The sequence below is a fragment of the Eleginops maclovinus genome, chromosome 4 (genome assembly GCF_036324505.1).
Source record: "Eleginops maclovinus isolate JMC-PN-2008 ecotype Puerto Natales chromosome 4, JC_Emac_rtc_rv5, whole genome shotgun sequence".
NCBI classification, from domain to species: domain Eukaryota; kingdom Metazoa; phylum Chordata; class Actinopteri; order Perciformes; family Eleginopidae; genus Eleginops; species Eleginops maclovinus.
Window position 1 is genome coordinate 27,327,973 of NC_086352.1, and position 25,643 is coordinate 27,353,615.

The window sequence follows — 25,643 nt, forward strand, 5'->3', positions numbered from 1 at the left end:
ACTGTCAACAGCCATACAATAAATACAACTGTGCCAATACGAATAAATGCTTTATAAATACAGCTTTTTTGGATGAATAATTAGACCCTTTTAAAGTTATACTAAAATAAGAAATAATTGCAAGACGCTACACTACAGGTATAAATACAGTTAACACGTGAACTAATTGATACGCCTATCACAGGACATTTAATGAATGCTATAAATCTTTGTGTTGCATATTTTCAGTTTTTGGGGATATTAGATTATATTACATTACAGTTAATTTAGCTGAGACTTTTATCCAAAGCAATTTACAATATTTGAACAAGGCATTATTTGCTACACACTGCAGATTAGAGCTACGTATGCTGTGTTTCGTCACTGCTCCGCCGCTCTGCCACAGGCGGAAGTGCGTGATCTGACGTCAACGCGCATGCTCGTCTCTGGGGGTGGGGGGGCAAATCCTTATGGTCACCAAAACTTTTCACATCTGTAGTAAAGTTGACCAAGAGGCTACTGCCTACTAGCAGGGGGGAAAGAAAACGAAGAGCTGAGCACATTTTGTACTATTCCACTTTGGGTGTTTTTTATTAGTTAAGTTTGAGCGAAAACGTATGGAGTTGTGTTAAAATCCACATTAGGAACCGGATTTATCTTTTGGAACACTCTACTGATATCCACACATTAACCTTACGACAGAAGATGGGACGTTTCCTCTGAGCAAGGCTTTTTTCATGAATTAGGGGTAAGTCTAACAGCACAATGTGCGTTTGATGTTGTTAACGTGTGGACGTTTTTCAAGGACGTTTTATTTATCCAATGCTTTAGTTTAGCTGTGGCTAGGTTAAGTTGCCGCCTCCTCTTTACAAGCTGCCTCACATGATAGGCATGTGAGCGAATCGTGCTGGTGTGTGTTTTAAAACAAAGCCCTGAATGGATGAAACTTTTGGGTATTCCGGTTTTACAGCGTTTTCTTAATGTTTAGCTATAAGGATATTCAGACGGCGAGCGTTCGCCGGCTACATGACACAAACAGTATCTTACGTGGGGGTAACCTTACGCTGTTTAAACAAGTCAACATGTAAATGCACATTTAGTTATGGTAAGGAATCAGACTTTGGCCAATGAGGTATCACATTTTAAAGCGAGCCGCCGCTGATACCTTCCAGACGTTCCGCGCCAAGGATTTCAAAAACAGTTTACCTGCGCGGGACAGTCATCCACTTCCTCTACGCTGCCTTTCGCGGCGCTCCCATTGGCTGCTTTCAGCAAAAAGGGCGGCACCTCTGCGTCCGTTGGGCCCTGCGATTCGATGGAATGCACGTCAGTTACCGCCAATATAAATCTGGTGTTTTGATTATATTTAAACAGACTTATATTGTTGATACCAGGGAATGAACTGAGGAAATCTAATTTATTCACCGGTTCATTGTTTAGCTCTATTTACTCCCTCTGCTTTATACATGTGGGTACACGACAAATATATTTATGCGAAAAAGCGGTTAGGATGTCCTTCAGAAAATTTGCAGAAACTTCAATAGCAGAATTGTTAACGTATTAATGTTAGTTGGCTAAATGAATCAGAGTTAATACGGCTGAACATCATTATAATTTGAACCTATATCCAAAACTTAAGGGTAAGTTATCCGTTTTTTAAAAAGGTATGTTATCACAATTGCATCCTTTTATTCAATACCTAGTTTACGGTAACTAACACAATACTTAAATTATTATGTTAAGGTGGAAATGTGTAAGTATGGCGCTTGAATCTCAAACCTTGACCCAGAAAGCTCATTCCGCACTTTTGCACAATAACTTCGACCTGCGCTCTCTTTCTGCACACATACATGTGTATATTTTTAACAATACTAAGTTACTTATCTGTATATATAATTTTTTTGAATTTTGAATTTAAATTTGTGTTTCGTATCCCTGTGTGAACCTATACTGTTTTTCCTTTTCTCTGTTGCTGCATTAACACTTTAATTTCCCCACGGGGATTAATAAAGGTACATCTTATCTTATTCAAAGGTCAGTGAGTGCATAGGAATCTGAGTGTGTCTCATATCATTTGGTTCTTTTTATGTTATCAATAGGCAATGGATGAATTTGTATCTTAATCATTATCTTTGATTTCTGTTTTTGCTGACTAGGATGAAGATTTTGTAGCATCAAAGGTTACAATAAATACTCAGAAGAAATCATTTGGTCAGTGTGCAATCTCTGTGGTCAACCAGCTGACCATGGGTCCCCTCACTACACCTAAAAAGGGAATGGAAGTACATTCTGTTGACCCCTGGACGCCTACTTCAAACCTGAAAATGCTTATCAATGCTGCTAGTCCTGAAATCAGGAACCGAGAGAAGGAGTTGTGCGTTGACAATGACGGACGGGAAGGTCTTGATCCTTCCCAGGTACAATAAAACTCCTCACAATAACACACAACTTCTGATAACTCAAGGCATTACAAAAAATGTATTATCTTTTGTTTTCCCGTAGGAATCGGAAAACGGAGACTGGAAAATGATCAGCAGGAAAGAGAAGAGCTTGGGTTTGCTCTGTCATAAATTTCTCGCCCGATATCCAGATCACCCCAACCCTGCCCTTAACAACGACATCTGCCTGGATGATGTGGCTACTGAGCTAAGTATGTATTCTCTTTCAAATTTAATAAAAGCGCAACAGCGTATCATTGTTTTCATTACTCTTTAACTCTTTGTAGTAGATGTAGCAAGTTAATGGGGTCCATTTTATTTAATGGTAGTCATCCTCATCATAATAATAGTGTTATAACTGCAGTAATAATAAAATAACGCATATGAATTCATGAGTTATTACAATGTTAACATTAATTAAATGTTCCACATTGACTGTACATGTCTGGCATATTTTAATTTACAGAAGCATGGAAGTTTGTGGTAAATTCATACAGTCTACTCATAGTTGGTTTGAAATTGTGTTTCTTTTCCCCATTTAAAGTAAGAGTTTCTGCAGTTTCTTATAACATTTGTGATACTTAATCAGTTTTTAACTTGAAACACATTCTTTCCTGTCCTCCCAGGTGTAGAACGGCGGCGCATCTACGACATCATGAATGTGCTGGAGAGTCTGCACATGGTGAGCCGCTCGGCCAAAAACCGTTACACATGGCACGGACGGACCAAACTGGCCCAGACTCTGGCCGTTCTGAAGCAAGTGGGCGAGGAGCAAAGGTACGGCCAGCAGATGCTGCACATCAGACAGCGTCTCCGGGACAAGGAGTTTGACTTTGATGGGGAGGAAAAGGAGAACGAGGAGGTGGTGGAGCTGGAGAGCGGGGAGCAGGGGCAGAAAGAGCTGTTCTTTATTGAGCTTCCAGGGGTAGAGTTCAAAGCAGGTGAGAAGCAATCCTTGAAAACACATTAAAATGGTTAAGTTTCTTTGTCCTGTGACATAATAATCTAATCTTCCCCCTTCTGTTTGTGTTGTCCAGCTTCGGTTAACAGTAGGAAGGATAAATCTCTGAGGGTGATGAGCCAGAAATTTGTCATGCTCTTCCTGGTGTCTAATCCTCGTGTGGTCAGTTTGGACGTGGCTGCCAAGATCCTGATCGGAGAGGACCAGTGCGTGGATCAAGACAAGAATAAGTTCAAGAGTGAGTTGAAAACCTGTATCTCAGTTATAGGCAGGATTTGTAAAAACTGATATTTTAGTAAGTTAACCAACTCAGTGTCTTCCTAATTCGTACTTCTTGCATCGTAAATCTATAGAAAATCTTTTAAAAACGTAAACCCTGTACTCCATGATGTTCATATTTCCATATCCTACATTTTCTTTGAATGCAGTGATAAGGAATAGTCATTGTACTGCTGGATTTACACGTTTTAGATGCATGTTTTTGTAGTTCTGTTCTCTGTGTTTCTAGTATATAATCTTGCTGTTTGTTCCATGTGTTTGCAGCCAAAGTGCGTCGGCTGTACGACATAGCTAATGTGCTGCGGAGCCTGAAGCTCATTGAGAAAGTCCATGTGACAGAAGAGAGGGGGAGGAAGCCAGCTTTGAATGGGTCGGCCCTGAAGAATTCCCACTTGTTGAAGGTATCATCTGACCTCTTTTCCCTTTTTATTCTTTATATTTCGTCCTTAACTAAAAGGAACTCAGGCTCAGACTGCTGTTCAATATTTCAAGACTTTCCGTTTCTTATATAATGATTGCCAGTAAATTAGTATCCCAGATCTTCACAAACTAAATATTAAACTCATTTCAGATTTGGAGAGCTCCACATCCAAATGCTCAACCAAGAAGAAAGTTGTACTGGAGCCCCGTCCTTCCTTAGAAAACTGTGCCAAAAACCTGTTCTCATCTCCTGGAGCCAAGCGCAGTTTCACCCGACACCCGTCACTTATAAAGCTGGCCAAGAGCATTCAGGACGACCGCAGAAAGATCAACTCTGCCCCCAACAGTCCGTTCAAAGGCGCCCTCAGTGAGTGCAGAAAATGTTCCTTTAAACCAGACTACTATCGTTGCATATCTTTGTGAGTGGTGTGATGACAGCCTTTTCCTCTCTTGTCGTCAGGTGATTCATCCAACACTGAACTCCCAAACAAAATGGCTCAACTCGCAGCTATTTGTCAGATTGAGCTCAACCAGCGGTCATCGTAAGTTTGGTTCCATTTAGACTAAACTGTTTAAGGGGTAGTTGAAATGGAATATGGTGGGGTTTTCTACTGGTTGAGTTGATACAGGTTGGGTCTGCTGGTGCAGAAAAGAAAGTTTAACTGAAAAAAACACCACTGCATTTTAGCTGTTTTTAATCATGGTGACTTAGACTCCCATTTTCTCAATCAGAGCATGGTTGTCAAAGTTTTTAAATTTCAATTGTGATGACACAATAAAGAAACAGTTGTTACCCATTCGGACAAACACTGATTCAAACATGTGATTGAATGCACCATGGACACCGCCTGACTTCGTTGTTGAGGTATCTCTACTAACATGACTTCCTGCAGCCTGTGATTCATTTGAACAACTATTATGTCCTTAACAATGCATGTATGAAGCATTGGTTCATTAGATTTTTCCCATACAGCCTTTCATTTTATAATAAGGTCATTTTAAATGTATTAAGTGTTAAATGAGAGTCCCACTTCTGTTCCAGGACTGGAACTGAGGATCAGAAGCATTCTGCTGCTGCTGAGGCAGACACTGCTGCTGTGAGGCTGGAGCCCTCCTCCTCTGTTCCAATGGAGCCGCCTCAGGCACCGTTACTAACTCCAACTCAGGAGACTACAGTCAACACTACTGTCCACCTCACCCCCCACACACCAATGACAGCCCTGCCCACAGGCTCCCTTGCCTACATCCCCGCACAGTGTTCATCCCTCATCCCCATCATGTTGCCTCAGCAGCGGGGGAGCATGCCCTACGCTGTGTACTTGCAGTCATCATCCCCGAGGCCGAACCCTCTGGTCAGGCCGCAGCCGACCAGCCTGGCAGTGCGCTCCATGACCTTTGAGGATAAAACAGGGCAGAGCCCGACAGGCCAGTGCACCGCTAGGAGTCTGCCGACCTTCAGGGCGTCAGACGTCAGCCCCTTTGTGCTCAAACGGCTGTGTTCAGATTCAGTCTCAGACGGGAGCCCATCCAAAGCTAAGAGAAAAGACCCCAACTTTAAGGTAAAGACCAATACATTGACACGGTGCATTTATGTAACACTCTGATTTTAAGGAATTATTATCTGCAACATCTAAAAAACACAAAGGGGTTAGCACTGCTCAATTTGGGAAAATATATATCTAATTGGGATTATTTTGGCTGATATTTCTAATTGCGATACGATTCCTGATGTTGTCATTAGTGAGTGAATATTCTCTTGAGAGTCCTGCCTTTAACAAATATTGGACTTTATTCGATATGGATATTAGTGTAGTCCATACTGATAATATTCAGATTATTTGTATTAATAATTCTGATGTACATTAATCCCCCCGCCTCTCTTTCTTCCCTTTGACCTTTTAGGACACTTCTCCAAAGCTGTGTGAGATCCTGCAGGCCCGTCTGAAGTCCCGGCGCGGCACTCAGCCTTTAAGCCGGCCTTCGCCTCGCGCCCTCCACCTCGACCCGGAGTTTGTCAACACCCCCGGTGGTGCTGTAGCCAATCAGACATTAGAGCAAAGCTTGGAGACCTTCCTGGACAAAGAGGACAAGACGGCGAACTCGGACAGCGAGGCGGGATTAACACCAGTCAGGGTGGTTCCCTTAACTCCAGGACATCTCCACACAGAGGTAAAATACACAGCTGACTGGGCTTCAGTGAGCTCCAGAAAAACTGGATTGTGTTGCTTTTGTAAATTCCACTGCACAAAGTTTGACTTTCTTTTTTCTGCTTGTCAAGACCTTAGTACCGGCCGGATACCTGATCCCAATCTCCCAGCAGTCCCTCATCAGCTACAGGGAAACCCAAGATTCAGGGAGAGAAGGCAACAAGGCCTCAACTCCCACCTACAACATCTACCAAACACCCACTGCAGGTAAACACGTCATGGAAAGTTGATTTTAGGTCTCAGGGGCACCTACATTTTGTGTTTTGTTCTAACCATGGTGGAAACTCATATTTGTTTTTTACAGCTAACTGCCAGGAATTCTTTTTTTATTTTCAGTTAATCTGTCGACTACTTGTCAAACCATTGTCCAAATGTGTAAAAAAACAAAAGATGAAAACAATTACAAAATAATTTGATCAGCTTTAACCAGAGAGGGTGTGGCATTTTATGTCTTGTTAAATAACAATAAATGAATTCAAATGGTACATTTTCTATATTTACACTTGTGTTACAAGCATGGACCATCATTCTTCCCTACTTTTAGTGCTTTCTTATGTTATTTGTGTCATGTTGTTTTTACCCATTTCCTTGTTTGTCACAGGCTCCAGACAGGCCCTAGCCCAGGAGACTACCCCCACCAGCCTCCGTCTTCACAAACCAGCCGCCGCCTCGCCCCTCACCACCCAGCAGGCGCACCGCCTCCACAGCCCCAGCCCTGCCATCCTCAACTTCACCCTGCAGAACCTGGGGCTGATCTCAGGCTCCAGCCCAGCAAACATCTTCGCAGCCCCCCAGACCCCAGAGTGTGTCAGCAGCATACCCAGCCCTATGGCTCTGCAGCAGAGAGGCATGGTGTTCATCAAACCTGTGTCCCCTGTGCCTGTGCAGCAGTCTTTGTCAGGACAGCCCATGACCCTGTTCAGTCTGCAACAGGTAACAACTAATGCTTGTGTTTAGATAACCTCTGATTACATTTATATTCATACCAAGTTCCACAATTTCTCAGAGTATGAGAGTATTCGGAGTATAATTCCATTTATGTAAACAACGTTATCCTTTTGTATATGAGAAATGTGTCCTCATGGGCTGCTGTATAGCTTAGTTGGTAGAACTGGCAACCAATGTACTAGGGCTTGGTTCCTGTCCAGAAGACCCGGGTTTGAAAGCTGCACATCACCCCCTCCGTCTCCCCCTTTCAACACTCTCACTTCAGAAAAGGCACTGGTTGCCCAAATTAAAATCTTTTTTTAAAAATGTGGCCTTATGTTGAAGCACATTAAGAATTTTGCATCTCAAACGGGGTTTTGTCGCAGCCTGGGACACACAACTTGCCCCAAAAATGTGCACAAGATGTATGGTTCAAGGAGAAACACACTCCTTCAAAACAATGAAAAGACTTGTATAAGACGTGCTTTTCGATGTTCACCTTTTCTAGAATATTGGTTAAATGTTTGCCATTTAAACAGCAATATTTTCTTTGTTCAAAATAAGGACAAGAACTGCCTCAAACTGTAGCGATTCTCTGTTTGAAATGGTTGGGCACTTGAGAAATAATAGGTGCTGAAAACCCAAGTAATCTGTGACCGCAAGCTCAAACCACAACAACAATGAGCCGGGGCCAGTGAGTTGAGCTATGGGGATTGTTTTAGTTTTCAGACTTCGAACCTCACTGTAAGGAGTTCTCACAAGGACTTTAGGAGAAGGTAGTTCCTATGAAACTGCTTGCATTGAGGTTTGAGCTTATCAAAAGTAATAGGGACATTTCTTGAATCCTTTAAGATGAAAGACTCACCGATCATTATCTGTCCTGCAGCCTCTGATGACCACCCCCAAAGGGACGGGGCTCCCCCAGCACAGCTTCTTCCACACGCCGGTGCACCTCTCCCCACTGGCTGCCATGGTAACCCCCGGTGGACATCTGGCCACCAACACAGTTTACATCCCTCAGAGGAAGCTGGACACTGAGGAGTCCTGAAAACCCAGACAGAAACCCCCTGATGATTGTGTACATTGAGTGTGTGTATGGGTGGTGCTTGTGATGTGGGTGTCCTTTTATCTTCTGTCTGGTTAGCGTTTTACAGCATTCATTACCTCTGAACATATCACAGAAGCCTTTATTTTTTAAACAAAGTTCTCCAGAAGCTCATGAACATTATTGTCATTCTGGTAAAGTGTGTTTTCCCACAACCTTTATTCTGCATAACTTAATAGAGATTGAATTTTCTTTTCTTTTTTTAATTGGTTTATTTTAGTTATTTCTCCTAAAGTTGATGATGTGAACATCAATTCCCTGTTTTCAAACTACCAAGCGTAATTTAAAAAAAATCAATGCTATAAGGGCAACTCACTTAAGTCAGGCAGACGTTTTGACTGAAAGACGAGTATGATTAGGAACCATTGTGAAAGATCAATTAGTCTCCACGTGAAACCTAATGCAATGGCTTTTGCACATATGTACATGTTAGCTGTCCCTGGTAAGAATATGAGAATGTTTGTGATTGTAAGAGTAATCAGACTTTTTCAAAAGTTTAATTTATAAGGGAATGACCTTCTGTATCCTGTAAAATGTGCTAACTGAATTTTAATACATTTTTCTATGAACATCATGTGAAGTCGGTCTCTGTTTTGGTCTCTACAGTGATACTATACTATGGGATTGGAATCAGTACAAACCAATATAATCATTGAAGATAAATCTGTGTATTTAATTTGTAATTAAAATATTAAACAGTGGAAAATGCTGATCTCTAATTCCCAAAGCTCTAAGTTACATTGCATGAGTTTGACTTAACAGTTTGATCCCCTTTACAATTATGTCAAATGCAAATAAGCGGTGAATTATCATTTTAAAAACTGCTTTTTACCATTTTTTTGTGTCTTTAACTCTTGAGTGTAAGTGGGAGATGTAAGTATTACTTGAATCTTTAATGGTAAATGTGTCAGAAAGTCCCTCACTTCCGCCCATAAACGACTGAAGCAGTTTGTTTTCCTCACCAAATTCTCCATTTTGTTTTAGCTTGTTCTTTTATTTGAGTCACTGAACAAATTGATATGGGAGGTTATTCAGAGGTCGCCAAACAGGATGAATTATTGCTTCACAATTTAGGCACCTTCATCACAAGTTTCTTCACGATGCGATATGTCAATTCTTTGTGAAACTAGAAGCGTGCCAACATACTCTTTTCATATGATTCAAATGAATTCAGGGGTCTGGTATCAATTTAAGACAAGATTTTAAATATATATTAACTCAAAAATAACTAAAATATGAATTGACTATTGTATGTATATCTATATTAATGTATAGAAAGGTTGTTAGAGTTGATATGCATCAGTGTTTTCACTTTTTATCAAGAATATGAGTAATTGGTCATTGAATCAATACAGATCGATGGATTGTTAAACCCCCAGTAAGACATCATTTGGATGTGACAACATTTGAAAATGGACACCATGGAGACTGGTCTAGTCTACAAATAACTTTTTCATTTGACCAATACACTATTCTGCTTTCTGGTGTGTAATGAGCATCACATGGTCACTAATGTATCTCAAGAGATGTAATCACAGTCAGATAGCTACATGCTTTCCCCTCATACATAATCCCATAACCATGTGGATAACTCCCTGCTCGCAGCTGTCTTCAGAGTTGTGTTTAGAGTTTCCGCTATCTCTCTGTGAGTCCAGAACAAATGTTAGACTGGCTGATGTTCAGACCTTTTTCAGTGATAAAGGGTCAGAGGGCTCTGCTCTGTCACAAGTTATTTTAGGAGGATATTGTCATTGAAGTGTCACTGGTGGACTCTGGTGATGGCGAGACGGGCAGTATATAAGCCGCCCAGGATGCGTTCACTGCCACTGAAGCACACAGGCCCGGATTCAAGGTAAGGACTCTTTTCTCTTGCAGTAAAACTTCCTCTTCCTTTTCCAGTTGGGGTATAACTTGTGGCTAATTTATGTTGTATTTATTTGAGTTCCATGGATTTAATTACATTTATTTTATCACTCATTGTCTTTTTTACATGCACTTAAACATAAAGGGCAAGTTCCATGTCATATTGCAGATTTGTCTCAAGTAGAATTATTTTGTGTAGTATTTGATGGAGTGTCTTTTGTCTATCTGAGGTCCTATTAAAGCCTCTGCTCCCAGAATATCACATACCAGTCCTGTGAGGTGATGGGCAGCCTCTGATATGAGCGGGAAGTGGAATGCCGGCTGACAATAGAGTCTTAGTGAGATGAGAAGCTTTAAAACTGATGGGCTAATACAAGTAGCTTTGTTAGAACATTTGTAATCATCAGACTGGAAATTCAGAAAGACAAAGAGACAGGAGGTCAAGACATCAGACTGAGGTGCGGTTTAGTTTTTAAGATGTATTTATTTACACAGGATAAGCTACTTAAATTGAATGTGAACCCTCTGCTGTGTTACTCCTCTGAAAGCATTCTTTTTGGCTAGAACATTCTTTACTCAAAATCCTGGTGGTGCAGATCACCAGATCTTATTTTTTTAAAGCTGTAACTATTTCTCCATGAAATGTAAATAAAATATTATGATAATTCTTTTTTAAATGTTTTTTAAGCAAGTATGCCTAACATTCTCTCAATTCAGCTTCTGAAATGTGAATAAATGCTGTTTTTCTGTTGTTTCATATAACCATAAACTGAATATCTTTGAGTTTTTGTTTGCTGGTCAGACAAAATAAGTGATTTGAAGACACTATGATACATGTACGTAGAAATATTATGGGCATACTTCAGTATATTAAATAAATGTTTGACCAAAACACAAATCTGCAGAGTAATCTTGAATGAAACATTATTGGATGGTCAGGCCCTGTTAGACTATTTTACATTTGACAGAGTCAGTCATCTTCAATGAAATTAGTTATTATTTGCAGTTCTGAGCAGGTTTTAATTTGTTTATCTAAGATGCCAAACTTGGGAGGTGGAGCTAAGTGTGCAGCGTGTGAGAAGACAGCGTACCATGCAGAGGAGATCCAGTGTAACGGCAGGAGCTTCCATAAGACCTGCTTCATCTGCAGTGAGCACCAAATATCTGTGTACTTCTAATACACATACTTCCTTTTCTTTTCTCCTGGCTTTGTTACTGCTATCTTGTTTAGTTGCATTCTTACTATCTTTTTTTGCTGCCCCCTACCTTAATCCTTTACTTTTCTCTCCCTTCCCCCCATCCTTTTTTCTTTCCCCTCATCTCTATATTTTCATAAATGATGTTACAATTCAACCTCCTATTGCTGCTCTTTCAGTTTCACAGTTAAGCAAGCACCTACCATATTCTCTCATCAATCACATTTCCTCTAAAGACATTTCCTTTTCCTCATCTTATCTGTTCTAGTTATAGAATAGCTCTTATTGGACTTGGACAGTGGAATTCCTTCTCCTATACTTTGGTTTGACCATCTGTACTGACTTGAATTTCTCCTGTTGGGATACAACTTTGGTTCTTACTTACATAACCAGCTGCAGTTGTCTTAGCCAGGCACACCTCATTTACTTGTTGCTGTCTACACAACCCCCTACCAGCTGGTTACATGTGAGTCTGTGTGACTGCTGGATTGTTCCATTGGGAGCTCTGAAAGCCTGCTATTAGCTTAACCATCATGCAAAGTCTTCATCTTTTCTCAAACATTCACCTCACACCCTCCCCTCTTCCTACAAATAGAAACACAAGACATCTGTCTTTGTGTAATGTCACTGTTGACTGATAAAACTAGCTAAGTGGGAGCTGTGTTGCCCTCCATTCCTCCACCATGACACTCCCCACTCTGGGCAAACTGAATCCATTTTCCCTGGCCTTGTGGTCGGACAACAAATGGTGCAAATGTTGTTTGTGTTTCTTTCCAACAGTGAGTTGCAGAAAAGGGCTGGACAGCACCACGGTTGCAGCGCATGAGTCTGAGATTTACTGCAAGTCCTGCTATGGCAAGAAATATGGGCCAAAAGGCTATGGATACGGGCAAGGAGCAGGAGCTCTGAGCTCAGACCCTCCTCGACACACCGGCCTGCAGCCTCAAGAGTATGTGTTCACATGGAGTCAGGGCTTTGATAAAAGGGTTATTCCACCCAAATCTATAGTGAATGGTATTGAGCCACATAGGTGTTTTTAGAGACACATTATTTAAGATATCCACCCCTAAACTTTTTACCTGCACCATCATCATTTTTGGTGAACTAAACCTAAAACTAATGAAAGTCAAACTAGTTAAATGTCCTTCTCCAGTATGAAGAAGGTTCCTTTCTAAACACAGCTCCAGAAAAATTTCTAAAACTGATTTAAATGTTAAACCTAATATTGTTTTTCTTTTACATTTAAGAAAAAAAGCAAGACGTAATTATAGCAATGTACTCTGACAATCTCTTACTGCTCCATCAGAGACATTTCCGCTCATGATTGAAAAACTGTTGATACTGATTGTGAATACATAAACATAATAAATTATTATTATTATTATTATTATAGTGAATAACATATCAAAAACCCACAATAATTAAACTACAGGTAAGATCAGTGACCAGAGATCATAACACAATGTTTTTTAGGTCTAAGCCACGACCAGCTTCCTCAAATCCTAGTGAAAATAAATCTTCCCAGAAGTTTGGATGTTCAGACCGCTGCCCTCGCTGCTCTAAAGCCGTCTATGCAGCAGAGAAGGTGATGGGAGCGGGAAAGGTAAGCAGTACTATGATCTGTTTTGTTTATAAAACTTTTTTTTACACATTATATTTCATTGTTGTTGTTGTTACTTTTACTGTTGCACTAGCAGACGGACAGGATGTTTCTTTAAAAAGTGTTTTCAGTGTTGCCCTTAAAAACTACCAAGGTGTTCTCAGAGCCCAAACAAGAGGTGAAACAGGAGCAGAGAATAAGGACATTTGCTGAGGAACAGAGAGAAGAAAAGGCAGTAGTTCTTAGAACTAAAGTTCTACTTACTGGGCAGTTTCAGGCAGGAACCAAAAATCATTCAACTCTGGCAGAGACTCTGTGGCAAAGTCATTTCACTCAAACAGAGACTGAAGGAGGGAAGAGACTGATGAACTCCCAAAGCTGACGATCGGATTGAGAAAGGCTGAGTGAGGGATTTCAGTCAGCTGCAAACATTCAGCCATGATGGGGTAGCAAAAATTCTGACAGAGTTGGAAGTCAATTCAGGGATTAGCAACAGCCAGCAGGAGAAATCTAGAGGACAATTGGTTATGTTCAGTCTGACTGCATTTGCACTGTAACAGAAACATTCTGGCCCCAAATGGAACACACACAAGCTATAAAATGTCCATGCCTTTCCTCTAAGGATATGGTCCCATTACCTTTCCAGTATATAAGATTTACTCTCCAATTCCTTAAAAAATTGTGCAAATGATATTATACATTTCCTGTTGGGATGTATTCTCCAGCTTTAACTGAGCCTGTAGAAATACGGCTGCACTATGTTTGAAAATATAAATTAGAAGTTATCTTAAAGTGGCCCTACATCGGTAACTGTAGTGTCACTTTCACAAAGTTTATAGGTCTTAAAGTATTTCTTAACCTTTATTTTTGTTTAATATTATACTCAATACTTATGTGTTTTTGTAGCCCTGGCATAAAACCTGTTTCCGCTGCGCCCTGTGTGGTAAAAGCCTGGAGTCGACCAACGTGACAGACAAGGATGGAGAGCTGTACTGTAAAGGTACACACTCACACACACACACACACACACACACACACACACACACACACACACACACACACACACACACCAACAGTAATCCTTTACACCAAGACAATATTGGGCCAAGTGGTATTGGTTGATCCCTTGCAAATCCACACACAGTACTACTGTTAGTGTAGTGTTATTTTGTGTACAGTTTGTTTAGGAAAATTGTCTAGTTTCTCAAAAATAAAAAAGGCAGCTACAAGCCTACAACTTTTTTCTACAGAATAGCAAGCATCTTGATTAGTTGTATAACTTGAACTTGTTATTCTTGTTTTCTAAATTCTCTTCAGTTTGCTATGCTAAAAACTTCGGCCCAAAAGGATTTGGACTGGGGAATGCCGCCATGTTGGACTAACAGCAATGAATTCTTCTGGTTTTAAGTTCAAAGTTAAGGTCAAATAACAGCTGAATTGAAGCATATTTAAGGTCAAGATGAACTATTAATACTTATGTTCATTGTGAGTACACAATTAAAGGATTTTGTTACCCTAAAATGTATCCTGAATGGATTTGTTCTTTAGTTTAAATACAGTCTGAGGTCCATGTGTATGTAACGCACACACAGAAAAGAATAGGAAGTCATAATTAAAATATATCAGATATAAGATAATCCTTTTGTTTTTTAAAATAACCTATTAGCTAGTTTTGATGATTACAACTTGCCCAACCCCGCTTATAAGTCAATTAAATCATTTCCTTACCGCTGTGAGAAGACCATTAGCACCGTCTCATTTAGTTAAAGTTAATTATCGAATTGTATTTGTATTCATAAATAATTCTGTGCATAATGAATTCGATTTATCATAGCAACAAGTGATTAACCAATGGAACGTGTTAATTTTCCCAAACAATTATGTGTGAGCAGCCGTGCAGAGCGTAACGGAATTAGATGTCTTTGTCAAACTAAAATTAGATACGGTATCTCGCACTATTAAATTAGCAGTGATGAGAACACGAGGAAAACATACAGAGTAAAAGAGTGTGCCTTTAGTGGTTATCCTAACAGACTCATTTCATATGAAACAGACATTTGTTCATTTGTACTAAAGCATATTAATAAACAGACTTTTCAAGACAAAATTGGGTAACACTTTACTTGAATGGGTGTTCATAAGACTGACATAACATTGTCATAACCATGACATGACACCTGTCCGAAACATTAATGAATACTTATGACAGTTGTCGTTAAGTGTCATTCGGTAAGATATGTCACTTTTGATGCAAAGGTGACATTGTTTGAGATGTCCTTGTTATGTCAACTTGACATAAACCAAGACAACAAAATCTTGCAGACCTAACTGTCAAACTTATGAAAAACTTTTAGCTTGATATCTTAGTGCGACATTAAACCGTCATATATGGATGTCTGCTATGACATGTGTATGACAGGTGTCATGTCATGGTTATGACAATGTTATGTCAGTCTTATGAACACCCATTCAAGTGTTACCAAAATTGTGACTGTGAGGCCGGTTGATCTTGATGTCATGCTTTAAAAACATCAAAAATGTTATTTCTAGTTAAAAAGTCGAAAAACTGGACATTTATGAGCCTCACCAGAGTGATATTTACTGATTTACAGTGTTTTTATTATATTGTCCACCCCGCATGTAAAGGCCTGAGAGTCCACACAGCTTTTTCACACAGAGTACATTCTCTTGCACTATTTTTTTTCCTATTCTAATCTATATATATTCCTGTGGAATTGTTGGAGGAGCCATGGATTTCACTTTTTCATTGCCATATCTACACTGTAGCTACTAGGCATATGACAATAAAGCCTTTGAGAGTCAGTTAAGAAGACAGGCACAACATTGCTTTATTGAATAGTGGTATTCGTTATTAAACACATGCAACTCTTACAAAAGTCATAAAACCATCTGTTTACATGTACAAAGATCCTTTTTTTCCATCAGATCAGATGATACAAAATAAGCTTGACGTGTTTATAAAAACAGTTTAGGCCTTTAAAGGTTTTGAACTTCATCAAAATGAACACATTTGTGTGATTTCTCTTACACTGGTCAAGTATAAGGCAGCAGCAGTCTGTACAAGGAGAAACTGAACAAATGATATCTACACGATGCCTTATGTTTTCCAAACATTCTCTCTTCAGACAGAGCCAACCCTTTAAAAAAATAAATAAATACACTTTGTGCTTTTGGTCCAAAACCGCTGTGAGAGTCTTGACCCTTGACTCGAGCGCAGAGTGGCAGGAATGGGGGGGGGGGGGTCAGACCAAGTCGGTGTTTCCGAACCCATGCTGGTCGCGGCCGGGCGGGAACTGCTGCGTCCAGTCAATGACGGCCGGCTTGAAGAGGCCACAACAGCGCAGATGGAAGAACGACACCAGGTTCCTTATCACGCCCAAACTGCAGAGACAGGAGAGGGTGACCAGTGAGGGGTGACTGATGAATGCAAGATGTTTTTGATATGAAATGTTTTCATGGTGGCAATACTGTTCACACGGTACATATTTAGCACTGACATTTAAAATGTGTATGTTGTATAAATTATATTTTTGAAATGTTATGAGCTACCTTAAATGCATCTTTAGGGAGATAAAGTATTTTATAACTGATGATATTGAAAGAGTATAAAAAGATGATTAATCTATATAAAACCAGGACTAAAAGGAATGTGCCATCCCTTAACTTAGTCGTTTTCTTTCCTCAGAAATCACACAAGCTTTCAATTATGTCCACTTTCCCAAAGAATTTAAATAACATCTCAGCCTTCTTCTTATTTTACAAATCACTGCAATTCATTCACAAAAAAAGTGATTTAATTTCTCAAGTGAACTTCCAAAGTAGAGCTCCATTAGTTCAATCCTAAACAAATAATCTCTAAGCTTATTTAAACTCTATCATTCCATCTTCTTATTATTTGGCTCACTGTAACTGATTTCAGGCGGCATATTGTCCCACTTTATCAGATAAGCCGCTTAGTATTGCTGCTTGTATTTCCATAGAGACTGAACAGCCTGTTTGGCACTGTGGATTTAATAATTAATCAGGGGTAATGTGCAAGAAGACATTCGTTACTACATAAAACCTTGGCTAAAAGATATAAAGCCCCCCCTGCATCATGATAAAACTCAGCCCTAAACTAAAGACATTAGTCCTCTGACATCAAATATAGGTTCTGAATAAATCACTGGCATCAAAGAGCAGCGCTCAGTAAAATAGTTTCAAAGGATTGTGATGACCTAATGCTGTCAGTAATATGAACTCACTTGTATGGATTCTGCTTGAGGGAGACTGGTTGTCGTTGTTTCCTCTGGTGCATCGTCAGGCTCGACAGCTCTGCTGTGGTCAGTCCCAGGAAGGCAATCTGCTCCGACACAAACAAAACATCACACACTGAGTTTCCTGACGAGATGCTCACTGCTTTTATCACACATTCCCAATCAGACTCTGAGTTGTTTTATATGGATTATTTGAACATTTCAGGGACGAAAAGACAAAAAAAGTGATGTAAAGTGATCATTTCAAAAACATTGTCTGCTCTGATTGGTGAGATGAACGGCTCTGTTGTGATTGGTCAAGGATTGTTTAGCGATGTCCTGCCGCTTAGCCTATCACGTACAATGTGTTGTAGGGCTATCCAATAGAAGCGCGAGGGTTACATAGTGATGTCATTAAGTTAGGAATTAAACAAAGGAGTGCAATGGAGGTGCTTCGGGCGGGGGGAGGGGATGTGTGGGAGAGAACCTCCCTCTGGAGAGAACTTTGGTATTTTAGCCTTTGTACCATTTACATGCACACAAACCTTTATAAACACACTAGGTCTGAGGTCTCTCCTCGTTTTGAGTCTGGATTTTAAAACACTGAATCTTTGCGGTCACCTGGTAGAGCTGCAGCAGCAGCATGATGCCGGACCAGCAGGTGTGGTAGAAGGCCAGCAGGAAGACGCTGAGCAGCCAGGGAGAGCAGGTGACCAGCACCGAGACCACCCCCCACAGGCCCTGCTCCTCGTAATGCAGCACACAGTGAGTCCCCCAGTCTGGAAAAACACACACACAGCACAGCATGTGTATCAAGAGGCAGTGCAGACTGCGTCAGATTCTGTTATCACACCGAATGCAGAAGTACTCACATTTGAGGCAACCGTAGAACACCCAGGCTCCCATCAGCAGGAGGGAGAACAGGAAGAGGACAAAGTAGTGGTGGTTCCTCGCACCTGGAAGACACAAAATATATAATTTGAATTTTGCTAGCAAATGTGGCCAAAACATGAATCAGAAAAGTGAGTTTTTATTATTATTTCAAAGATTGTCTTTGGGAACAAATTTGTAATATAAGCAGACTTTTTTAAGATCCTTATACTATCTACATGACAATAATCTGACACACATAGAGTGCATGCCAGTGGACCAGTTTTACCATGTTGTGAATTTTGATGCATAGGAAACTTTTTCAGGCACTAAACGAAACACCTCCACTGTTAGAGAATTTTTTCCCCCCGCTATTACTGTTTTATTACGTTAACATTTATTTCATTTTTATTTACCTACAGTGGGAAGCCATGCACTATTGAATTTCACATAAATATAATTTAAAAAACAGGTTGTTTCTAAAATAACACATCTTAAAGATGAAGATGAAAAAAACCTAATTAATCATTTAATTAATTAAATGATTTCTCTAATCCCTTGTTATTTGCTACGATGAGCCGTACCGATGCAGCCGTTGGTCCAGACGGAGTGGTGGTCCTGCTTGGCCACACAGGCGTCACAGTTGAAGCAGTGGTTCGCTCTCATCGGTTTCTTAATCTGTGAGAAACGATAAGAAGCACAATAGATGGTCCCTGCCTGCTTTGATAGACCAGTGTTGTGAAAAGTTTTTGTGTTCAGTTCAGATCCTCACCATACAGGACGTGCAGAATATCCTTGGGTCCAGGCAGCCGGCTTCAGCCAACACCAACACATTCTGACGGCACAAACAAACAAAATGTAGCTAATTTGTCAGAAAAAATGTATCAGATAATTGTACTCGGAGTAAACTTATAATTTCCCTCTCACCATTTTCTTCTCTTCTTCAGTTGCCTTGACGAAGCCTGGGTCGGTCCTGCAGGTGCGCAGGTAAAAGTAGAGCAGAGCGGTGGCATTCACAGTGAACAAAGCCTGAACCGTGGCACTGGGCCCATGTGGGGTCAAAGGTTAAGAAACTCTCCATTCATGGGCTCGATCAAAATATTAAAATAGCAAACAGCTGATCCCGTAGAGGTAACAGAAATACAAAACACACCCTTATTTGCAGGGAACATCACATGATAACCGTCTCATAACTAGTTTAGTTATTTACTTCCAAAAAAGGATATCTGGCAGGAACCAGAGGCACCAGGTGACGATCATCCAGAACACTGAAGCCATGAGAGCTGTGGCAGGAAGGAGAGACTGAAAACCGGGACTTGGGAAGTTCCTGTTCAGACAAAAAACACTTCTTAATAAATGACATACAGCCAGCAGAAGGCAAAGACTGTATTTTAAAGGTTTTATAAATCCTTTCTTCTTTTACATGAAGCTCAGTGGAAAAGTGTCCTTACCTTGATGCCAAATTGACCACCCCCACCACGCAGGCCAGCAGGATCCCTTTGAGCAGCCATGACTCAGAGTTCATATCAACGATGGCGCCCACACTCCCAAAAACAACTGTGCAGAGCAAAAACTGTAGAAAGACCTGGAAATACAGGAAGGTGTTAGAGCTTAAGATAGTTCCCTACAAAGATGCGTTGTATGGGGGGGTCTTTAGTGTGTTTACCCTGTATCTGTTGACGAACCGCAGGCAGCGCGAGTTGGAGCGAACCCTCTCCTGCTTGACGTGGTTGAGCATGTGGATGAGCAGCGGGCTTTGCACCTGGTGGGCCAAGTCGATGGGGGTGTGACCCTGAAGTAGAAGCATTGAAAACACATTAGAAGAAATGCCTCACCTTTCATTCAATTGAGAATGAAAGACAGTATGGTTTTCAGTGAATGTGCGGGGGGGGGGGGGGGGGGGGGGGGGGGGCTTTAACCTCTCTTGTCAAAACTGCAAAATAAAACCAATGCTTGTGACATAATTATACAAGTAAGTATTACAATGGAAGACTAAGAGTCCTTGTGATGTGTTCAAAATGTGGCACTCGTAACAAAGTGCAGAACAGATTCACGGTGATGCTAAAATGTTAAAGCAACACCTTTTATTTCTCAGTTGTAACATGTAGCGCTGACATGTCTGACCCATCTCTCTCACAGTGTGATGGCAGACTTACGTTGAGGTTTTCCGCCTCCACGCTGGCCCCACCCTCCAGAAGGATGTGGGCAGCGTCCACGTTTCCTGCCAGCACGGCGCAGTGGAGCGGAGTGTTCCTGTTCACTTTGTCTACAGCATTCACTGAGGCGTTATTTTTTATTAAGAAATTTGTTGGTTCAGGCCTAGGACAGAAGAACATGTGCTGTTTATTTTTTTGTATCAACCTCTCTAGATACTAAATTAACTTAACTATCTGAATGACTTTTTCTTATATTCTGTTTGTTTTGGATAAATGCAAAGGCTTTTTAAAAAACATTTTTCACATCTCATCTAATTTGAGAAGGCTTTTCTTAAATTTAGATGCATCCTAGAAAAAGTTAAAGACTGTATTCTCTAAGTGTTCACCTCTGTTTATTAGTAAACAGTGATTGCATGTAAAATATGTGGGCTGACAATATGTGAAATATCCTCAGATAAAATCTTATTCCTGTTAAAACGTTAACATTTATCATTGCCATTACCTTTATTCACAGTGTCACTATCCAATAATATTTAGGTAATAACTTTTTCCTTGAAACTAATGGGGTTTTAGTAACCAAGGCTCACCCAATAATCTTCTGTGCTGCTAACATTAGCGGCGTCTGTCCGTTGCAGTCAGGCCCATCGACTTCCTGGAGGCAAATGAGAGAATTACCATACAAACAAATTGAAAGAAAAAGAAACATCAAACTCCAGGATGGAAAAATGATTCTTAAAACAGCTTAAAACAAATAAAGGTGTTCCGGAGTGTGTGTGTGGAGTCTGACCTGTCCCTTCGCCATGAGATAAGCTGCTATGGCCATGTGCTGGAAGAGGATGGAGAGGTGGAGAGCGCGGTAACCTTCCCCGTCTGCGATGGCGGGGTCGGCTCCGTATCTCATCAGCTGGATCACCATGGGGAGGTGGCCCTGCCTGATCAGAGGCATACACAGGCAGCTTTAGGACTCACTAACCTAACTAGGTTTCAAAATGAGTCAACATGCAGAAAGCACTCCCCAGAAACTAAATGCCTCTGTCAGAATGTGTACCTTGGTTCTGATAGATATGTGGGGAAAACTGCAAACCAAAGCAAAGCAGCCCAGAGATGTCTTTGCACATACAGAGGAAATAAATAAATGTAGGTATTTTTAAAATGTATGATGATTTAAAAAAATGGTTAAAGATGTGCTTTTTCAATTTAAAGAGTAAACCAAAGTTGGCCTCTTTGTTTTATTCTACATCAATGTTCACATGTGGCTCAACATATTTTCACAATAACTTCATATTAGTTCTGATCTGTTTTAAAATGGCAGCCTTGAGCTCTTTAAAACATGGAGAATAATATGAAAGATGATAAATGAATACTGCCTGCTGTGTTTTCTTTTCTCTTAAAATAGAAAACACATTTGTCTTTTGCAACGTTTTTTTGTGCTTTTTGTAATTATACTGGGAACAAATAAATGTGTTGGTCGAACAGACGGTGATTGTGCTTACTGTTATATAAACACTATGTGACTCCAATTAAAGCATCAAAAGGAAAATAATTGTATAGGAATAAAAAAGAGCAAAGATTACCTTATGGCCCAGTGAAGAGGAGAGGAGTTCAGGTCACCTCCAAGCTGATCTACTATTGACCCTTTGGAAATATAATACCTGTCAGGGAAGCAAAAAAAGAGGAAATTACAACATTTCCAGTTTAAGGCTGGTTGTAATTGCTTAGACAGAGTAGTGATCTGCAGGTCTTACTTGACCAGCTCTGCACGGTTGTTGATGGCCGCCCAGTGCAGCAGAGAGACGTTCTCTTTGTCCGGCTGCCTGACGTCATATCCTGCTTCCACCAGCTCCTTGCAGCGCTCAAGGATACCAAACCTGAGAGGATCACACAGAAAGAAATGTTTTGAACACAGCAATAACAGAAATAATAACTCCCCGTCGAACGCTTTAGTTTCAAGGTGCTCCAAAAACAAAAAAGAAATCGACGAAATACAGAGGCCTAAACATCGTACAACTTTTAAATCCAGGCTGAAGACTTTTCTTTTTGCCACTACTTTTAATTGAAATATGTATATTTAACACGGCACTGAAACTTTTATTTGTGTACCTGAGTATTTATGTTTATTTTATTATCTGTTAAATGCCATTTTATAATAGGTTTCCGCTGCACTATTTCTCATTTAATTTAATACACAGCACTTTGAATTACCTTGTGTTGAAAGATGCTATGTAAATAAACTTGCCTTGCCCGTAGTTAGCAATATATGTACTGTAGTGAGATGAAAAGACATGTAGGAGCGGCTCTGCAGATTATTATTATTTTCTGTGTGACCTTTGTTCTGCTGCACCGCAATGCACTGATCAGTCAGAAAAAGCAGCCAGCATTTCAGTTTCCTGCAAGTACTGCTGAGTTGCTTATCTCGCCCAAAGAACACTGACAGGTTTGAGCAGCTTGTATTTGTACTATAGTTGTATGTACCTGATAAAACCCTCATCATATTTGACTTCTAATAAACACGCAACTCTGAATGCCTCTGTGCATTCCTTAAGCTTTGTCTCAAAACCCCTGTGTAAAAACATTGTTCAAATACGTGTCGTGCCGTACATTCCCAACAAAAAAACAAGGTGTGTTCTCTTCCCTATGTCCATAGGTTTTAATATCATGATCATAAAAACTGAATTGTCTTACTGTTTTACAGATGTGAAAACAAGCCTCATTTAAAAACATTTGACTTTTTAAAAAAATGTTACATGAGAATGAACAATAAATATACAGCCTATTGTTTCCTCCACCAATCTGGTATATGGTTTAAATCTTTGGTTAAAAGTTTGCATAATTTTACTTTATGGTATGATTTAAATTTAGAGATTGGTTGAAGAGTTGCACAAGATTTGTACATCAAAACACCAACACAAATAATCAAGATGTGACATTGTTTCCTCTGTGGTTGTCATATTTTCAGTCGTAAACCATTCAAAGGAATGTGACAGTGTTCAAATTAGTATCTATTGCCGAATAAAAATGTGACCCTGAATACTGACATTACTGAAAAAGGTTTGACAGGGACATCTGCAAGCTTCAAAAAAGAGATAGTGTGTGGTTGATGCAAAAATGGGCATTTGGTCTAGTTGAGTAATATGTAGTGGTAAAATAGGATATAAAACCATGGTTTAGCCAAACTTATTTCAAAGAAAAACTGCATGATTTTTTCCATCACTGCATGAATGTCCAGTTGACAGAGATGTAATGTCCCTCCACTTACTGTGTTGCCTTCACTATGTCCCAGCTGCCACTGTCGTCCATGTGCGAGCGTCTCTTCGGCTGCTGACTGATGTCCATCGCCTGATCACCTTTATTGGCGAACTGTCCGTTAAAAGGTGTCATAAAGGGGTGCGGCGCTCTGGGCCCATGACTGTGAGAATGACCTGCATGTCCGTGGTTACAGCTGTCATGCATGTTGCCGTGACCCTGCAACACATACACAAAGAAAACACACATATTAGGTCCAGAGTGGTCCACGTGGCAACCTTAAACTGACATGGAACAATTAGCGTTATTGATTTAGCGAGTTACACAATCAGACTCCTGGGGGCCCCTCACTGGTTACCCAACCACTCAAATGTGGAGGATGCATTTGTTAAGGTGTCACTGTGTAAAATAACTGATCATGGTATTAATAATAACCTTTATTTATTAGAGCAAACAGCCACATTTGGATGTTGTGAGGTGAAATAAATGAGTAAACCATATGAGATTTTGCATGACTGTTTGCGTCCTGGCACAGCATCTATCACCTTTTTATATTTATATTATCTAAGTGTATGAGACCAGAAGCAATGTGAAATATAACTGACCAGGCGTGCTATACTTCAATATTAGATGTTAAATAAAGTGACGAATCATTGAAGAAACAAGATTTGAGGAGGCATTCAAATTGCTGAACTGGGTGAAACAGACATTTTTCTTGTATGGAAACAAACTGATGCCCAAAATAACTTTAAATATAATTATGTGTTGATATAGTGAAATAGAATAAAGCTCTGTTAAAAGAAGTCTGATAGAAAAGCAATCAGAAAATATTTTGATTTCAGTTACTGCCATGGATGTAAGAAGTTTAATTGTGGTGAATCCAGGCTGATCACTCCGGGATGGATCTGCTGGAAGCTATCTTTGTCTGCATGTTGATGTCATGGTTTGACAGATTGCTGCTGCTGCGATGATATATACAGTTGGTTAAAACTCAACATATGGCACAAGCTAACCTATGTCTAGCTGTAAGAGTATAAACACATGTGGATTTGGATGAACATATGCAGCTAGCGACAATCAGAAACAGCCCGGCGTTGAGCTGTGAGAGAGGACTACTGTTTCGTAACAATAGCAGAAGAACAGAAAGGTAACTAAAGCAAATGCATGGTTAATATACGCCTTGGCTGTCAATGCATCATCTTCACATCCAGAGAAATTAAACACACATGCCCCGACGTGGCTGCCTTTACATGAAGAAAGCAATCTAAATGTGATATTTGGAGTGTAGGAGAGATTAGCTAGCTAGCTGCAGTTAAACGCCAGGTAACTAGCAGCATGCTAACTACGCCCACAGAAGCTAGCAGACTGACAGCAGCTTCCTCTGAGCGGATGAGTATCACTGACGACAGGTTAGCCGCCTCACAGAAACTGACCAACCAGATAGAAATACAACAAGCCAGCTAGGAAATGCTAACAACCCGATACTAGTGATGTGTTTAGGACACAATACGTCAGGTAGCTATCCACCAGGTGAAACAGTAACAATACAAGCATCAAAAGCAGCGAAAGAAACATAAACCGACTCACATTGTCGTCCTCTTTCCAGTCCATGTTGTTATGAAGGAACGAAGAGAAAGTTCTTACTGCTGGACGGAACGCGATCAACGTGAAACTTCCGCTCTTTGATTTTCAAAGTAAAAGTCGCAGTGACACAGTTAAAGAAAGGAAACATGATGGTGCATCTGCAGGGAGGAAATTTTATAGAACATTTAGAATAAGATGCTTACTCAAAAGCCATGGAGATACCTGCATATTGCATTGACATTTGTAATGACTCCAATATTTGTTTTCACATTTAACAGTGAAATAAGTATGTAGCCTAATTGGAGAGATAGTTGTTCGTTGATTGGTTTTGCTGCGTTTGTACGTTTTAAAGAAAAAACTACAGTGACTGTGCTCAGCTTTTTAAAGACTGAACCCCTCTCAATGTTGCTTGCAGATGTAATTTTGGCGATGAAGCTGCTTTCTCTATTGAGACAGAAAGTGTTTGAACTTGGGATTGCTGTTTAGCATTATTTTTTGCATTTAATTGCTTTTGAATAGTTTTTGATGTTTATGTCCATTCTTATTAAAACATTTGTTA

General features: G+C 40.1%; 3 protein-coding genes and 1 long non-coding RNA gene across 5 annotated transcripts; 2 read left to right on the top strand and 2 right to left on the bottom strand.

The window, feature by feature from the left end:
- Positions 1 to 431: 431 nt before the first annotated feature.
- On the top strand, positions 432 to 8,890 carry e2f8 (E2F transcription factor 8). Its single transcript, XM_063882620.1, is given in 14 exon segments — positions 432 to 727; positions 2,136 to 2,396; positions 2,482 to 2,629; positions 3,044 to 3,358; positions 3,455 to 3,616; positions 3,922 to 4,014; positions 4,017 to 4,058; positions 4,229 to 4,444; positions 4,538 to 4,619; positions 5,120 to 5,636; positions 5,980 to 6,246; positions 6,356 to 6,491; positions 6,886 to 7,217; positions 8,098 to 8,890. Coding segments are annotated over 13 exon segments (2,643 nt in total). The 5' UTR covers positions 432 to 727; positions 2,136 to 2,225; the 3' UTR covers positions 8,260 to 8,890.
- LOC134863874 (uncharacterized) lies at positions 1,186 to 13,330 on the bottom strand. Its single transcript, XR_010165726.1, has 3 exons — positions 13,240 to 13,330; positions 8,077 to 8,255; positions 1,186 to 1,284 (listed from the first exon to the last, which is right to left on the bottom strand). It is a non-coding gene; the product is annotated as an uncharacterized LOC134863874 (long non-coding RNA).
- Positions 10,034 to 14,483, top strand: csrp3 (cysteine and glycine-rich protein 3 (cardiac LIM protein)). 2 transcript variants are annotated; one of them, XM_063882621.1, is made up of 6 exons: positions 10,034 to 10,168; positions 11,217 to 11,328; positions 12,156 to 12,324; positions 12,849 to 12,978; positions 13,882 to 13,975; positions 14,293 to 14,483. In XM_063882621.1, the coding sequence occupies exons 2-6, from the start codon at positions 11,217 to 11,219 to the stop codon at positions 14,355 to 14,357; spliced, it is 570 nt and encodes a 189-aa protein (XP_063738691.1). In that variant the 5' UTR covers positions 10,034 to 10,168; the 3' UTR covers positions 14,358 to 14,483. The 2 variants fall into 2 exon arrangements, with proteins under 2 accessions (XP_063738691.1, XP_063738692.1); XM_063882622.1 differs by lacking the exon at positions 10,034 to 10,168 and adding an exon at positions 10,408 to 10,637.
- A 1,316-nt stretch (positions 14,484 to 15,799) lies between these two features.
- zdhhc13 (zinc finger DHHC-type palmitoyltransferase 13) lies at positions 15,800 to 25,174 on the bottom strand. The gene is made up of 17 exons (XM_063882508.1): positions 25,088 to 25,174; positions 23,514 to 23,719; positions 22,003 to 22,125; positions 21,832 to 21,909; positions 21,045 to 21,189; positions 20,845 to 20,909; positions 20,258 to 20,420; positions 19,768 to 19,893; positions 19,553 to 19,686; positions 19,326 to 19,428; positions 19,029 to 19,151; positions 18,874 to 18,936; positions 18,686 to 18,779; positions 18,104 to 18,187; positions 17,853 to 18,010; positions 17,241 to 17,338; positions 15,800 to 16,377 (listed from the first exon to the last, which is right to left on the bottom strand). Exons 1-17 carry the CDS (start codon positions 25,109 to 25,111, stop codon positions 16,239 to 16,241), a joined length of 1,926 nt encoding a protein of 641 aa, XP_063738578.1. The 5' UTR covers positions 25,112 to 25,174; the 3' UTR covers positions 15,800 to 16,238.
- Positions 25,175 to 25,643: the final 469 nt, after the last annotated feature.